This window comes from Eurosta solidaginis, chromosome 2, assembly GCF_040869045.1.
Source record: "Eurosta solidaginis isolate ZX-2024a chromosome 2, ASM4086904v1, whole genome shotgun sequence".
Taxonomy (NCBI): domain Eukaryota; kingdom Metazoa; phylum Arthropoda; class Insecta; order Diptera; family Tephritidae; genus Eurosta; species Eurosta solidaginis.
In genome coordinates this window covers 232,715,150-232,733,192 of record NC_090320.1, presented here as the reverse complement: position 1 = coordinate 232,733,192, position 18,043 = coordinate 232,715,150, and the positions used below count along the sequence as shown (strand labels likewise).

At 36.0% G+C, this 18,043-nt stretch overlaps 2 protein-coding genes across 4 annotated transcripts in view; one reads left to right on the top strand and one right to left on the bottom strand.

The window, feature by feature from the left end:
- Positions 1 to 18,043, top strand: part of LOC137240678 (uncharacterized) — a 38,878-nt gene that overhangs the window by 1,638 nt on the left and 19,197 nt on the right. Inside the window, exons 1-5 of one of the 3 annotated variants that reach the window (XM_067767256.1) lie at positions 1,587 to 1,883; positions 14,381 to 14,583; positions 14,645 to 14,895; positions 14,959 to 15,058; positions 17,488 to 17,616. In XM_067767256.1, coding sequence (XP_067623357.1) covers positions 14,458 to 14,583; positions 14,645 to 14,895; positions 14,959 to 15,058; positions 17,488 to 17,616 — 606 coding nt within the window. In that variant the 5' untranslated portion in view covers positions 1,587 to 1,883; positions 14,381 to 14,457. Of the gene's footprint in view, positions 1 to 1,586; positions 1,884 to 14,112; positions 14,316 to 14,380; positions 14,584 to 14,644; positions 14,896 to 14,958; positions 15,059 to 17,487; positions 17,617 to 18,043 lie in introns of those variants that run through there. The other 2 variants (XM_067767254.1, XM_067767255.1) reach the window with 2 other exon arrangements.
- On the bottom strand, positions 552 to 2,878 carry LOC137240681 (uncharacterized). The gene is made up of 2 exons (XM_067767258.1): positions 2,590 to 2,878; positions 552 to 2,508 (listed from the first exon to the last, which is right to left on the bottom strand). The coding sequence occupies exons 1-2, from the start codon at positions 2,627 to 2,629 to the stop codon at positions 2,168 to 2,170; spliced, it is 381 nt and encodes a 126-aa protein (XP_067623359.1). The 5' UTR covers positions 2,630 to 2,878; the 3' UTR covers positions 552 to 2,167.

The following is an 18,043-nucleotide window of genomic DNA, read 5'->3' as shown; positions in this document are numbered from 1 at the left end:
AAATGTATGTACGTCGGTATAAAAAAGTTCATATAAAAATCTTAAAAACTATTTGCTTTTGTATATGCATTAAATTATCATAAACAAACTTTCTACAATTACACTATGCATTTTGTATAAACTTTTTATATGTATACGAATAAAAATGTATAGATAAATGCAGATATATTTGTATATGTATAAAGTGTGATACGAGTGGCATGGTACTTGCGCTTTACTTGTGCCCTAAAAGTTTCCCTCCCTAAACCTAATATTGGAGAAATTACAACGATTTTATATAATAAATTAAAAAAAAAAAAACTAACTACATAAAGTACATAATGTAGGTAATTTAACGGCCTTTAGACAATGAGTTAAAAGATTCTATTGTAGTATGTATAGCTAGAAAACTTATTACTGCGTATAATGACAATGAGCATTGTGCTTCTCATAAAAAAAAACAAAAATGCAAATTTTAGCGACACCAAACCGAGTTTCAAATTGATCGGGAGGCATTAAGATTTGAATTTCATTTTTTAAATCTTAAAAAAAATTTGACTTTTATTTTCTGACTCCGAGTCTAAAATAAATTTGAAAAATTTTCCATCAAGAATTCTAATTCAATTTTGTGTAGCATAAATTTTGCAAACAGGTTCATTTATCTATTTCGAATTGGTTGACGCTTTTACTAAAGGAACATATTATTTTTTTATGAAAAGGTACGGCCCCTGAATTCGCATTGGAAACAATTACGAAGTTAAAACTTGCATATTCTAATAAATAAGTCAAAGTGAAAACGCAAATTGTATCTTTGATTTGAATATAAAAATACTAAAATAATAATAAACGAATTTTTACTGTAAATTGTGACATAAAATTTACCTTTTATATCTCAATAAAAAGCATGTGATGTTACGCTACCTGCTTATAAATATTCGAGTAGTTTTCGTATACGTAGTTTTTTAATAAGCTACATTATAAGGGTTGGCATGGATTCTAATTTTTGTTCGTTTTGAAATTGAAAGCAGTCAAGGCGAATCCATACCTCAGCTGTTGAGATAACAACACCTGGTACTGAATTCGCCTTGGAAAGCAGTAAATATTTCTTTCTGTATTTTATTTAAAAAGCAGTCAGGTATATGTATAATTGAATTAGGCTTTTGTCTATAAATCTTATTTGAACATCAAAGCTGAAATGTTTATCCAAACCCAATTCTGACATCAATTTTATACCATGACAACCCGAGTTAACTCCTACTTAAATATATAATTCTATGGTTTAGTTAACTTATACTAATTTTATTATTTCTATATTTTTGTTCGCAGATACAGTTTGTAAGTTTAAGTACGATTTTTTACTAACACAAACCTAAGTTTCTAAACATATGTTAATAAATATTAATTCCTTAACCCTTTCGAAGCAAAGAAAACTACTGGGCTACATTAAAAGCATTTAAGCCTACGTAAAAAGAAAATACATATCTTTTGACAATCAAGTAAGAAACGTAAGGGCCAAACGAAAATGATAGAGTATATCATTGCTAGACGAAATCGTGTAGAGGCGAATCGTTCGTCTGAGCTTTCGTTCGCAATACAGAATGAAGCCCAAAGTTTTATAAGTCAACTATAACAATTTTGCTTTCATCTATGCATGTACATATATTGAACAGATTGGGTCGAAAGGGATAAGGCATTGGCATTATATTAAATGTAGTTTAAACGGCAAGAAAATGCTGCTTTTGAACAAACACAAAAGCACTTAACTGTTGGCTACAATTTTACATCTAAAAGTGAAAGTGGCTGTTTAGTACACCTGGCAGAGTAGTAGCTGTTGCGTTAAAAATCATACCAAAGTTCTAAGTACATATGTTTGTAAATAATTCCGTGCTAAGTTGTAAATGAAGGTAAAAATACTAAAAATATTGGCACATTTCTTTTCTTATTAAATCGAAATTGCTTATAAAACTGATGACTCAGCAACAGTTGTCGTTTAAGCCATATCTGTTTTTTTTTTTGGAAGAGCTCGACCAAAGGTTATCTACAAAACTATGCATATGTTTAACCTTATATAATTCGATTATAAAATTTAAGTACAAAAGTATAAAAAAAAATGTTTGTTAGTCTTTAAAGTAGCCTAAAAAACTACAACCTACCACAGCGTTCTCAATGTCTCGCCATATATTTCATCTCAATGCTTTTGGTCAACTGGAAAATTTTCTATTGATTGTATTGAGCGTGATGTAGCCGATGTGATTGTAGAAGATACATCCATAAAACGATATTTTTTCTCATCGCGACACAAAAACGGATAGCATATAATGCCATAGTAGAATATTAAGCATCCCAAAATGATAAGAAATATTATCGAAATTATACCAAAAGTAGAGAAGCCCGATCTTTGATCCAAATACTCTTTGGGTGTTTGTGGTGGTTCAGTTGCTGCTGGTAGATAGCCGTCACCATAATTACCACGGCGTCCATTGTAATTGTTAGTGCGACCCGCATGTATCAATGAAAAATGGCAGGTAACTGCAGGCATACAAATGTACAAAAAGAATTTATGTAGTAGCTAATTAAAGGCCGTGAAATTTTGTACAATAGAATCATTACCAATTATAAATATAAGAGTAACAATGGTATTTTTATGCATTTCGATTTTAAAACAATAAGCTAAAGTCCTTGTTGATATTTTCACCTTCACCGTGTATAATTAACTTTTTTCACAATTCCTTTTTGTTCTCTGATTTGTTGCTATTGCTGCTTCCTTTTTCAAGGCAAGCGCGTTCGTGATATGCATGGCGGAACGATATAAGGTGGCAGCATGGGACAGCTGATCATACCCTTTTTTATTTGATTTGATACATCAACTTTCGGCTCAGTACGATTTTGACATTTGTCCATCGAATTTACAAAAACAAAATATATGGAATTTTTATTTTTTTTTTTTTTTGCTGCCACCTTGTATCGTTCCGTCATGGTGATATGTGCTGCAAAACAGGCGATATCTCTATCGATAGTTCCTTGACGTCAGTAGCGAAAAATTTGTCACACTGCAATCACGGTAACCACTTTGGTCATGTGATGTCAAAATGAGGCTTTTTTTTTCGCAATTGTGGGATTTTTAAATAATTGTTGTGTTTTTTCTACATCTATATACATATACGCTTAAACTTTTTATGGACTGCTAAGCGTTAAACTTTATCTACACTTCTGAAATTGCTGCGCAGAAAATTACAAAAAAAAAATAAATAAATAAAATAAATGTAAGGCGCGATAACCTCCGAAGAGATTTTAGGCCGAGCTTCTCATCCAATTTGCGTCGTGCTCCTTTTTAATTTTTCCTACAAATTGGCGGGACGGGACCTACTTGTTTTATGCCGACTCCGAACGTCATCTGCAAGGCAGATGAGTTTTTACTGAGAGCTTTTCATGGCAGAAATACACTCGGAGTGCTTGCCAAACACTGCCGAGGTGCGACCCCGCTTAGAAAAATTTTCTTCTAATTGAAAAACCTTGTTTCTAAAATTTTGATGTTGCTTTGCCCGGGGTGTGAACCCAGGGCATTCGGTGTGGTAGGCGGAGCACGCTACCATCACACCACGGTGGCAGCGCAGAAAATTAGTACTCCTAAATTTCAATACGCATTATATACAGATGCAACTGAAATATATGTCTGTTTCACCTCTACACTACCTCCATGTATTACATCTGCAAATGGTGTGTGCCCACTATTCAACGCAACGGATTCATAACCTGTAGTATATACTATGGCCAACAGAGGTGTGTCTCCGCTTTTTTATTTATTTATTTATTAGTCTACAAACTTAACAATTAATTAGACTTAAATAGTACGGATTACAGATAAATTAGAGAAGCATACAAATTGAACAAAATTATATTATAAAATATGTAGGTACATTATTAAATCAGTTGTCGGGATGGACTGTGATGACTGTGATGCCGAGCAACGGGAATTGATTATTAGTGCTTTCGGAATGGACGTGATCTCGAGCAGCTGATGTATATTTGACACATAACAAGTAGGGCTGCGATGTGTGGGAGGTTGGAAAGGACGTGATTCCAAGCCACCCGCCCAAAGTTACTGGAGCTTGTGCTAAGAGTGGGAGGTTGGAAAGGACGTGATTCCAAGCCACCCGCCCAAAGTTACTGGAGCTGGTGATAAGACGTGATTTCGAGCAGCTGATGTATATTTGACACACAACAAGTAGGGTTGTGATGTGTGGAAGGTTGGAAAGGACGTGATTCTAAGCCACCCGCCCAAAGTTACTGGAGCTTGTGCTAAGAGTGGGAGGTTGGAAAGGACGTGATTCCAAGCCACCCACCCAAATCATTGCGTATTTAGTATAGTCAGCAGATATTTTTTATTACGTAGAGTGTGTCACACGTATCAATGTTTTTGCAGTGATTATTGAAGTCAGTACACAGACAACGAAGAGGTTCGTGCATTTCTGCATGTGCTTATATGAAGCGGTTGAAAATGTCTAGATGGTCGAAAGGGAACATTAAATAAAATTTCACCGAGCAGAAAAGGGCTATTTACCATCCCTCTGTAGGACGACCGTTCAGTTTAATGGTTTACTTTATTCTGATTTTCTTGTTGTACAAACTGTCGCTTACAAGCTACGTATATTCTGCCTATACATATATTCCTGTGTATATTATATGACAAATACTAGATACATGAAATTATTTGAAACATAACCGCCTTATTTTCTATTCATATTCTATATCAAAGTACATGAGTGTCAAGCTTCAAACGCAATGCAGTATGTACGAGTATACATGTATTTAGAGTAGAGAAACACATAAATAAAAAAAAAAATAAATGTAAGGCGCGATAACCTCCGAAGAGATCTAAGGCCGAGCTTCTCTTCCAATTTGCGTCGTGCTCCCCTTGATTTTCCCTACAAATTGGCCGGACGGGACCTACCGTTTTATGCCGACTCCGAACGGCATCTGCAAGGCAGATGAGTTTTCACTAAAGCTTTTCATGGCAGAAATACACCCGGAGCGCTTGCCAAACACTGCCGAGGGGCGACCCCGCTTAGAAAAACTGTCTTCTAATTGAAAAACCTTATTTCTAAAATTTTGATGTTGCTTTGCCCGGGAGTTGAACCCAGGGCATACGGTGTGATAGGCGGAGCACGCTACCATCACACCACGGTGGCCGCCAGACACAGAAACACATACTTATGTATTATGTATGCATTTATACTCGAACGTGTTGATCAATAGCGCTACAAGGCAAGAGCGAGCGCTCAAACTGTAACTATAGCATGTTCGCTATTTACCAACATAGCCAACCATATGTAAATCCATTGTCTCATATATTTTATGTACAGTGTGTGCCACTTAGATGTTACCACAGTGTGTGCCACTTGGATGTTACCTACTACACCTCTAATAAGTTTTACTACATATAACACACCTACCATCTTCCTACGACTCCGTAACGTAGGGAGCTGAATAAGTTTTAAACGGCAGGAGCAGGGGGCAGAATCCTTGAGGGGTCCCATCGTAAGTCCCTTAGCCCAAAAATCAAGAATTGCTTTTGAACCGATTCTAATTTGTCGCAGTGCGTCTGGTACGAGGGTTCCAGATTATCGAAGCGTATTCTAATATTGGCCGCACCAAATATATAAAGAGACTTTTAGTAATATATGGATCATCGAATTCTTTAGACCATCGTTTGACGAGCGCCAAAGACCCTTTGGACCTGTTCACGCAACCTTCTATGTGCAATTTACAGCCTGATTCTAATGTGGTAACAACTTTCTTCACCACGGCAACTTTTTTCATGTGGTAGCTTTTGTACTCTTTTGGTATTCTGCCCACGAAAGTAGCCGGATAATTGTTTACCCACTAAAATAGGTGGTAACATCGATGTAACCACACAAAAGCTGTTGTTTAGAAAAAGGCAATACTGAAAAATAAAGAATTGTGAGCGCAAATAAGTAAACATAATAGTAAAAAAGTGTTGCCTCTTGCTATACATATTTGTTTCCATGTACTTTCACAGTATATATTACAATATAGCTATGTAAAAACGTATGCATGTATGTACATATGTATATACACATCGTCCCGTTTATTCGTTAACATCGTATCTACGAGTGACACATTTTCGGTAAAGCCATGGCGGAACCATACACGGTGGCAGCATGGTAACATACCTACAAACATAAATAAAAATTCCATGTACTTCGTTTTTGTAAATTCGATGGACAAATGTCAAAATCGTACTGCGCCGGAAGTTGATGTATCAAATTAAATAAAAAAAAGTTTATATTCAGCTGTCCCATGCTGCCACCTTGTATCGTTCCGCCATGGGTAAAGCGAAGAAAACCCACTTTTAAATTTCACCACAGACACTGGTGAGTTTTTCGGTGATGACAGCGTTACCACTTTGGTCAGAATCGCGAATAAAACAACTGGGGGCCTACGGCTGAATTCTGTAATTCAGTCTCATCTCAAGTCTCTAAATTTGAGATTTTCCTTTAGAGACAATTTTTGTGACTTGAGATGATTTCGGTATTCAGTAAACGAAAGTCACAAAAACAATTCACCATATCAACGAAATTCACCAAAATGACAATTTACTCATACATTAAACAAATAATATAGCATTGCATTTTGTCAACGCAATGTTGAGTGGTGTTTTGGCTGAGCTCGCTAAGACGCCGTTCACAAATTTTATAGAAAAACGCAAAGTGTGTATGTTCGAATCTCAGCGGCGCCACATAGAGTTCGATGTTTTTTTAAGTATTTTCTGTTTTTTAATTTTTTCTATGCTTATTTTAATTTGAGGAATAAAAAAAAATATATTTAAAGCGTTTTTCGCAAATAATTTTCATACTTTTTCTGAAATTTTCACGTTTGTGATCTGCCACGGCCCAGCTCACAAATTAGTGATTGCTTTTGTGAGGCTGGAGACGCGAGACAGCTTACAGAATGGCAAATTGTCTCAAAAGTGATTTTCACCCCAAATAGTCTCTAATAGTGACTAGAGACGGCTTGCTGAATTCAGCTGCTACTCTGTATTGCGATGCGAAAGGCAGTGCGATGCGAAAATAAATTGCAATGCGAAAGGTAATTGGAACTCTGTAGCGCTATCGCATCGCTAACAATGTCGCTTTTTTATTTTTCGCTAATTTTTTGCTTGAGTATGCATCACTGACCAAACTCAAAGAAAGAGAACAAAAGAAACAAGGCGATTACAATTTCGGCAAACGATTAATTTTTGTTGAAAAAATTAAAAAAAGGATTCTGTAGCATTATGGAACGATTTAAATGAAGAAAGGATTGATTTAAATGAAGAAATCCTCCCAGTTCAGAAATTGAACTGGAAGAAGTGAACGTGATAAATACAGAAAACGTGGAAAATCATAGAATAGGAAATATTGCTAGTTGTATCAGAGAACCAATTGTGACCAATTGGCGCCGGTTGGCGGAACGAAGGAGCGACTGGCGCGCCTTGTTGGACGGCCATAACCGTTTAGACGGTTAAACGCCAATTAAGTAAGTAAGTAAGTATCAGAAAACAAATAAAAAATGACATGATTTCAAATAGAAATGCTTTATAAAAAAGTGGTTTCGATTTAATTGTTATTTATTTATGTATTTTAAGTCCACTAGGATTACAAATTGTTGCTTTTGTGTTTGTTTTGTTTTTTGAGTTGTCCTATATATTTTTAAATGAATATAAAGATATCAATTTATAAAATCATCAATCAATACTTACATATTTGAACAATGCGAATGCCTATTACTTGTAGCAAGAAAAATGCGAAAATGAATGCTGTTTGACATTCGCTTTCGCTTTACAGAGTGCCGGCAATGCGAAAAGGGAGAAAAATTGCGAATGGGCAAAATGTGAATGCGAAAGTCAAAATATACATGCGAATGTCAAGATACAGAGTACCGATTTTGCGATTTCGCGTATTTTTTCTTTCGCATCGCAATACAGAGTAGGCCCCCTGGTAACGATTTTCGGTTACATAATGTTCTGGGTACTATTTTACCGGTAACGCTAAGAATCGTGCCGTTAAAGTCGAGTTTACGGTACAACATGTTCTTTAGCTAGTCATTTAACCACTGCCGTTAAATGGGTCTCCTAAACATTATCTAAGTGTAGATAAGCGTATTTTTTACCCGCAAACGTAAGCTATCATCCGGTGGCAAAATCCTGAGCCAGAATAATTTTGCATGTAAATGCAACAACAACGATTTGAGCCAGATAAATCCAGATAGAAGTCTGGTTCAATTTGTGAGCCAGATAATTTGTTAATTACTTCTTTTTAGGTTGGCAACGCGGCCTTTAATATACCTACTTTTACAAAAATAGATGTCGCTGCTTAGCCTTTCGCCGTATGAGTTAAATGAAAAACAGCAGCGACATCTGCCTATCACATTTCTCGTGTGCTAAAATTTCACGACATCTGCTTCTCAAGTCTCTCAATGATCTAGAGCATTCCCGTGAGAATTGAGCGTGAGCCGGAGCTGTAAAACTCACTGAAAGACGGCAGTAGACGTATATATGTGTAAAAAACCACGGCTATTATGTATTATATTTGCCCGTGTTTGCTCTCTCTGGCTTTATATTTCACGCAGTATATTCCATGTTTAAAAATGAATCATGTGCTCAGACGGTGCAGTGAAACTACGCTTTTATATTATTTTGTGTTATATTATTTTTTTATTTTATTTATCTATTTATTTAAATATATTTGTACCACAACTATTTGGTAAATTATATCAGAGTGGTAGTCAGGGTTTGTAAATATAAATTTTTTTATTTTTGTTATTAACCTACTATCAACATATTTAATATTTAATTTATAATTTTATTTCAATATGGGCCTTAATATGTTGATAGTAGGTTATAATTGGTAACAGTGTCAGTGGGCGTTATTTCTCTTATAGAAAAGAAATAAATTCCGCAAGTGTTAGTTCTTTTAGTCAACGGGCGTTATTTTCCTTTTGAAACGGAATTAAGGCCCGCGGGATTCACATCTAAAAGTAAAGAGATGTATCGGAAATTTTCAACTCTGCTTGCGTATAATTCTAGACAGAATAAACATTTTTCCTTTTCGCCTTCGGATTATTAGCCATCATCCAGTGAGTTTTGTAGCTCCGTATCATGCTCAATTCTCACCGGAATGCTCTGGATCGTTGGGAGACTTGAGAAGCAGAGGTTGTGATATTTTTGTACACATTATTTTAATAAATGAAATGAAATAAAAAATGCGCTGCGAACGACAGATGTCGCTGCTGTGTTACACTTAACACTTACGGGTAAAGGCCAAACAACTAAATCTATTTTTGAAAAAGTAGGTTTATTAAGGGCAGTGCCGCGAAGCTAAAGACAAAAAATTGGCAAATTATCTGGCTCACAAATTGAACCAGACTTCTGTCTGGACTTATCTGGCTCAAATCGTTATTAGCTGTGTTTTTTTACAAACGTATACGTTTACGTTTGCGCGGTAAAAAAAACGCTTATTTCGATCAGGAAGTCATTTCCGACGTATTTTTGCGCGCTGAATCTGGTCCAGCACGTCAGGTTTTTGAGATACCCTAACCTAAAAGTGCGAAAAACGCTGTTTTTAGCATTTTTTGTGTTTATATTTTAATAATAAAACATTTTTTTGTGCAAATCTGCTTACAATATCTTTGAGAACAACTCTTCACCACAAAATCTATTTCGATTCGATTTTTTCCCCGAGATATGGTCAATTCAAATTGGGGTCTGTTGTCGAAGTCACATATCATGAGGTCAAGGCCTGCAAGGTTTTTTTGTTTCGGATCAGGAAGTAATTTTTGACGTATTTCTGCGCGCTGAGTCCGAATCCGTCCTCAGGTTTGGTCCAGCACGTCAGGTTTTTGAGATATCCTAACCTAAATGTGCGAAAAATGCTGTTTTTAGCATTTTTTGAGTTTATATTTTAATAATAGGTTTTACGGTCTGCTGCTACGGTCTACGACTACGATCCACTTGGGAGCGTGATCACGCGAACACACCTAGCGATGTGGCGAAAGTTGCAATAAAAAAATATCGAAAAACAAGGAAAAGACAGACCTGCCATCACTAGCGAAAAAGAGGGGATGGAGTTTCCGGCAAGATAAGTGTGTGGAGGTACGAAAAATTTTAAGAATCGAAAAACATCCTCGCCGGCTGTGCACTTACCCAAGGAACTGTCTAAAAACGAGGAAAGAGTCAATAGCGCAAAGCACCGAAACAGTTCTTTGCTATAAATCTCGCTTTACGCGGCTATTTTGGGTGATAATAAACGCTGTACAGGTTATGCTGTGTGGACACAAGGTCCAGTTGAAGTAGGTCGGCGTTCGCAGTCATACTTAGCGAGATAAACCTCTTCCTCTACGTTTACTAAGAACACTACCACCTGCGGAAAAGCGTTCGACACCACCAACGGCACCTACTATTATCACGGGCGTCACCATCAGTAGTATCTCCCCCAACCCATCCATTAGCGCCAAACACGAGCGCACAACCACCAGACGTACCGCAACCGCCAGCTGCAACGCACACAGCGGAGCAGCGAGCATAGGCATGCGGCCACTAATGTAACACCTACAACAGGCGGTACCACCGACAGCAATACTAGCCGCACCTTCATCATCTACGCCCATATCGGCTATAACAATACTAGCGCAATCCTATCAGCTACGACTATAACGGCTATAATAATACTAGCGCAATCTTATCAGCTACGACTGTAACGGCTACAACAATATAGCCGAATCTTTATCAGCTACGACCATACGGGCTACAATATATCGGCTACCGTGACAACCACCGGACAGCGAACCTAGGCCTGCGGCCAGGCCAACGGCGACAGTGAATATCAGCGGGTAAAGCGGTGAGTCCGTTCCTTTATATTTTGTCTACGTTTGAGTGAATTTATGAATAGCTCTACAAGTTTTTTTTACGAAACCAAGAAGGTTTGCCACCGGCACCAGGTCGATGAGGAATAACCAAAGCATACACACCACCCTATATGAAATGGTCATATAGCTAAAGCAAGCAAAACTATGTACAACATTTAGATAATTCGCTTGTAAATGTTTTGATTTTGTATTCGACATATTTCACCGAGTTAAAAGGTTAGATAAATTGTTTTGAACCGTGGGTTAAATTGTAATATGTAAAGGCTCGTAGAATGTAGGATGTCGTATATACACCTGCGAGCAATAAAATTGCAGCAAAAATGATACGCAATTTTTATCATTTTCAAAGCAAAATTCTCATTGTTGTATGGAACGAAATTATTTATATGATAGTTAATCATTAACCTTGGAAATCTCGTAAATTATATGGGTTTCAACGTATGTTTACGAGCTTTATACGGTTAACTAGATTTGGGACTTTTCATTAGCTATTTTACGATTATTATCTCTATATATTTAGGTCTAAAATAAATTTTAAGAATAACGCAAAAAGAGCACTAGCCGCTGTGGCTATCAGCTCGGCATTATTATATTAAAGTAATATACCAGTTGGATAAAAAGTTTTGACTGTTGTATAGAATAAAAATGTGTAGCTTCCGTGATCACTACTACAAATTTGAATGTACAGAACAAGAGTGCTAGTTTAGTGAGCATCACTGTAAATTTTAACATCTAATTTTGTATTAATAATAAGTCTTACACATATCCTTAAATGAAACAAAAGTTAACAATGACCTTACTTGTTTAGTTGTCGAATGAAATTTTTTTTTCTGCCTCCATTACGAAATTTTATTAAGGAGGGAATTTAAAAATAAAAACAATGATATTCTACATATGCCCACAACGAAGTGAGCAAGTATAAGGAAGCTTCCATTTATATACATGCATACATTTAAGTTGTGATGGTCTAATCATTCTTGAATTTAGTACACAAGTAAATATTACCTTGATTTAAAACAGGTTTTACGCCAACAGAAAGAAATATAAATATATGTGTTTATTTTACTAATCACTCCTGGTGAATCTCTTTTTTTGTACGGCATCATTTCATTCACTTTTAACGTACCTACCTTTAAACTTATGTAAACTTAATCGTAATCATAAGGAATAAGCAGTAATTGCCATGAATTTTAAATAAATTTTGTAATTTAAAATGGGAATGCTGGCGTCGCCACTTATTTAGAAGGCATGTAGGCATACAGGTAAGGGGCCACCGGAGTTTTAGGTGCGACGGTGGCCATGGTTTTTGAGGGTGGGGTAATGCACCGGGCGTCGCAACACCACCCGCGGCGCCCCTATGTATATTCGGTCTTTTTGTTTTCCTTTTATTTGTATTTTTATTTTTCAGCGTTTTTTTTTATTTTGATTTTGAACTTGTGGTAACCGGTCATTTCCGGTTCGGTAAATATTTTTTTGTTGCGTTAGATTTTTTTTTTGAATTTAAATTTTTGAATGTTGTAACGGTCTGTCCGTGACATCCGGTTCGGCCGGATGTTGTTTTATTTTGTATTGATAAGCGTTTTGAGTCGGTCTCTGCGCTTCTGTCAGTTTGTTTTGAATTTGACAGCTGCTCGTTTTGATAGGCATGATAGGATTTTTTTCTGATTATGGCGCAGGAACAGTAAGGTTGGCAAGGACCCGCCCCAGCCGACAATGACTAGCCACTGTGCACCACAACATCATGCCGACCGCCTTCCTTACTGCTTCCACTGTAAATGCGAATCCATAACATAGGAAATTTTTTTGTGCAAATCTGGTTACAGTATTTTCGAGAACAACTCTTTCCCCACAAAATCCACTTTCTAACGCCAGAATTTGATTTTTTTTTAGTAGCACTTATATTAATAATAAATACGTGACCCAAAGTGTTAACGGCCGCCTCATGATATATGGCTTCGGCAACAGAACAACAGATCCCAACTTGAATCGACCATATATCGGGGAAAAAAATCGAATCGAGGCGTTCGAAAATGGATTTTATAGGGAAAGAGTTGTTCTCAAAGATACTGTAAGCAGATTTGCACAAAAAGATTTCGTATTATTAAAATATAAACTCAAAAAATGCTAAAAACAGCGTTTTTCGCACATTTAGGTTAGGATATCTCAAAAACCTGACGTGCTGGACCAAACCTGAGGACAGATTCGGACTCAGCACGCAGAAATACATCAGAAATGACTTCCTGATCCGAAACAAAAAAACCTTGCAGGCCTGTATAATGCTTAGGAGACCCATCTAACGGCAATGGTTTTATAACTAGCAACAGAACAGGGTGTACCTAAAATCGGAAACACAAACCTATGGTGGCCATAATGTATAACATATAGCTGAATCAGTTGCGATGAATAGTGGACACGCACCATTTTAAGAGGTGATATATAGAATTAGTGTAGAAGTGAAACATAGACACATATTTCAGTTACATCTGAGTATAATGCGTATTGAAATTCAGTAGTACAAATTTTATGAGCAGCAATTTCAGAGGTGAATTTAAAGTTTGACGCTTAGCAGTCCATATAAAGTTTAAGCGGAAACGTCTATAGATCTAAAAAAAAACAACAGCTATTGTTGCATTTACATGCAAAATAGTTTGTCTGGCTCCGAATAATTACGAAGGGATGATGGTTATTGCTCTCTCCCGACATAAAGAAATATTCGTTTTTGGTAATGCTTTAGATACTCTAGCTCAAAACTGTTAAACTCGTCCAAAAATAATGGGAGAGGTGTTAGAAGACGCGCTTTGGGCCTAGGACCACAAATCCGAAAGCGGTAACTAAAAATTTGATCTCTCTAGAGATTTTAACAAAAGTAATTAAAAATATGGTTGTTGTAGCTTTGATGATTTTGTAGTACTCACAATTCATTGCGCGTCAATTTTTTGCGCTAGTTTAAAAATGAATATTGCGCAGTGTTTTTGAGCCGTGTATGTCAAAATTCTCCTTTGCACAAATTTCGTCGTTTTATATTTGCGCATGGCTTTTGTGTCGTGTATGGGCCGTATAAAGAATTACCTCGCTTTTTGCTACTCGAGAAATTTGTATTTTATATGAGACGTTTCCTCCGTTTTAAGAAACGTTGTATTCAAATATTACTCAAAGGGGGTAATTTCCTAAAATCTGACATCACTGAGCATGTTGTTCAAACAGCTTATAGAATCTGACATATGCAAAAGCGTGTGAAGTGAAAAAAAAAAACTGCTTGGTATACAAACTGCCTGTACAGAAATTAATATCGAGAAAAATGGATTGCAACCAAGACGAACTGCTTATTGAAATTAAATGCTCTGGAAACCACCAGCTAATATCATTTTCAAAAAGCAAGTTAAATGAACGACACTATATTGAAGAAACTGGTATACACATATGTATATGAAATCTAAGAAAAAATTGCATATACATTCTCCTCCATATATTCTAGTGGCAAATGCTTTCGGAATCGAAAGTGAAGGCATCACATTTTGTACCGCGAGGGGCAGCAAAATTCCAAAGGAAAAGATGGTGAAGTACATTTTGCAATTTAGCGGCTCAGCGTCTTTCTTGTTGGAAGTTGAAGATCCTCATTTTGAAAGAAAGTCCCGTTTAAAACGATTAGGCGATCAGGGCCATAGGATAAGCAGTCAGGTATATAGCTTTCATACTACTTTTGTTAGGAATTTATGTACATGCTAACGCATTTTTCAAGCTTTTGAAGATCCATCTAGAAAAGAACGAATGCCACCATTTATTTAAAGAATATGCCGAAACGAACACCCTATCAGATGGATTACGTCGAGTTCTCGTGAATGAGGCTGTTAATCTCCTAAAGACCCAATGTTCGAACTATCCTACCAAAAATGAAAAGAATGCCATGGCTTTAGCCATCACCAGTCTTTTCCCTAATCTCAATACAGGCACCGGACAAAATTCTTTCTACGATATTGAAACTAATACAGGGTAAGAATATATACAGTTCCACACAATTTATTTTTTAATCATAGACTATTTTTATTTTCCTAGATATCTAGTATCCCGTCTCAAAAACCTCAATTTTAAAAGGAAAAAGCTCAAGACAAATCTACATGAAGAAAACAATGTGGTGAAAGTTTCCTTACCATCCGTAGGTATAACAGCGTTGTTCATTGTGACATGCAGTTTTTTTATGAGTTGCCTAGCTCAAAAGCTGTTTCATTTTCGGGCGGAGATCTTATATACATATATTCGGGTTAACTTCGGAACGGGTTTGAGATGCATCGGTTTAAAACCGTATATCTGAGTATAAATTCATATTTTGACTTTGGATAGAGCGTTTATTAGTAATTTTCTTAGATAGGCCATTTTTGAACATGAAATTATTTTGAAACTAATCATGGAATGGGGCGTTTTTGAAAAAATGTACGGAGATAGCAGCGAATTTATTGAAGTGGGCAAAACTTTATTGAAGACATATGTTATTGGAATTGAGTTTCATATTTTTCTTTATATTTTTGGAGAAATGTGTTTAAAGTAATAAGCAGTTGTGAACATAGAACGTACTCAACCGTTTCTTTCTGTAGCCCGCATTTCCTATGTAAATCTGCTGTTTACTGGCAAGGCGAAACTATTTTCCACTTCATCTACCCGAGGGGCATCCTGTTGCAAATATGAGTGTATCATTCAAATATTCAGCAGGGAAGCTGATGGCAACCCCGATTTCCTAATGGAATTAGGGGGTGGGGCATGGGATGGCCTAGAGATCTTATTAAATCATAGTGACCTTAATAGTGCTTGTGACTGGATCAATAACACTTCCCAAAACCGCCGGGAAATGTCTATCACTATTAACGATAACAAGCCTAATTTACAAAGGGTCAATTAATGGTGACATAACCATAAAACCATAACCAGATAAAACAGCTGATCGACCCTACCTTATGGAAATCAATGTAATCGATTAATGGTGCCATACCATAACGCTAACGCCATAACCACCCCAGTGCCAACCAATTGGTTTTTGGTTTTTCGCCATATCCATAACCTAAAAATATTTGAGTTGGTGAATTTAATAACTTTTTGTAGATTTTATTCATTGTGTTGGATACTTTATGACTAAGAGACGAATTTTCGTGGAATATGTTTGTAATTTTTGTGCGTTTTCTTCATTTAGCTCTCCAGGCGTATTCTTGACAGCATAAAAATTAACGACTTAAATTTTGTAGTGTTTAAACTTCACATTTAACTTCATTTCGATTATTTTAGTCCCCTAAATTATCATTATTATGCACGTAACCAAATATTATCTAATTAGTTAAATTAACATATATTCGGATATAATGTATACATTGTTTTTTTTTATACTCAGCGTGCTTTGCGCACAGAATATATTAACTTTGATTGGATAACGGTTGGCTATACAGGTATAAAGGAATCGAGATAGATATAGACTTCCATATATCAAAATCATCAGTATCGAAAAAAAAATTGATTGAGCCATGTACGCCCGCCCGTCTTTCCGTCTGTCCGTTAACACGATAACTTGAGTAAATATTGAGATATCTTCACCAAATTAGGTACACGAGCTTATCTGGACACAGAATAGATTGGTATTGAAAATGAGCGAAATCGGATGTAATAACCACGCCCACTTTTTATATACATATATAAAATTTTGGAAAACACAAACAACCTGATTATTTAGTAAATAATACACCTAGAATGTTGAAATTGACGTGTGGACTGATATTGAGAATTGATAAAAATTTGAATTTTTTTTTAAATGGGCGTGGCACCGCCCACTTGTGATAAAATCAATTTTACAGATATTAATAATAAATCAAAAATCGTTAAACATATCGTAACAAAATCGGCAAAGAGGTTGCCTTTACTATAAGAAATGATTTGAAGAAAAATTTACGAAATCGGTTAAAGACCACGCCCACTTTTATATAAAAGATTTTTAAAGGGTCGTAAACGAAAATAATAGGCTATATCTTAGCGAAAAAGAGCTTTGTATCAATAGAATTTTTCTTTCTAAATTGAATTATAAAATTAAATTGGAAAACACTAAAATTTTTGAAAATGGGTGTGGCACCGCTCCTTTTATGACTAAGCAATTTTTTATGTTTCGGGAGCCATATCTCGAAGAAAAATGGACGGGATTGGTTAAAGACCACGGCAACTTAGATATAAAACAAGTTTAAAAGGGTCGTAGACTAGAATAATAAGCTATAACTTAGTAACAAATAGTTTTGAATCAATGATATTTCACTTATCAAGTTTTATTGTACGAGGAAATGCGGAGGCATTTTTTTAAACGGGTCGTGTTATGTAGAAAAGTAATTTATCTGAAATGAAATGTGCGATTGAAGCTCACGCTGAGTATATAATGTTCGGTTACACCCGAACTTAGACACCTTTACTTGTTTATGGGAGGGACGCAACAAATTAAATGGGGTTACACTGAAATGACAGTCCTTGGTCGGGAAAAATCTCGAGTCGCTCCGGTACATAGAACCGACTGCCTTGGGGAGCGTTTATATTGACATCAAATTATACCTTTGAACATTTTAGAAAATGGAGCAGTTGAAGCGGATCCCAACATCAACGATGAGCACTACAAAAGGTGATAACTTATTTTCTGATTTAGATGTGACCAATATATGGCTCCATAAGGATGGAAGTATGGCCAACGAATTGAAGGTAAGAGCAAAATAAACTCATAAAAAAATTCATGTATAGCTGTTTCTGAAACCCATATTTTCAATTAATGCAGTTATTAAATGACCACTCTTTAAATAACTGTTAGATGCCGGTACTGCTGGTTTCGGTTTCTCATATGCGTGGTACTCATTTTGTTTGGATAAGTTAATGATTTGTTATAGGTTTTTTGTAGGCGTATATTATCGGCGAAGTATAGACCAGTTGGCGATTTGTTATCGAAATTTTATCAAAAAATATCGATTTGTTATAGAGAAAATATTGATTTGTCATCAAAAAGTTATTCATTTGCTATCGAAAAAATTTCGGGTTATCGAAGTTATCGAATTGCTTACAAAAAAATGATTTGCTATCGGAGTCTTACCGTTTTGTTATCGATGCGGTGGCACTTGGGGTGTTCGAAAGTTTT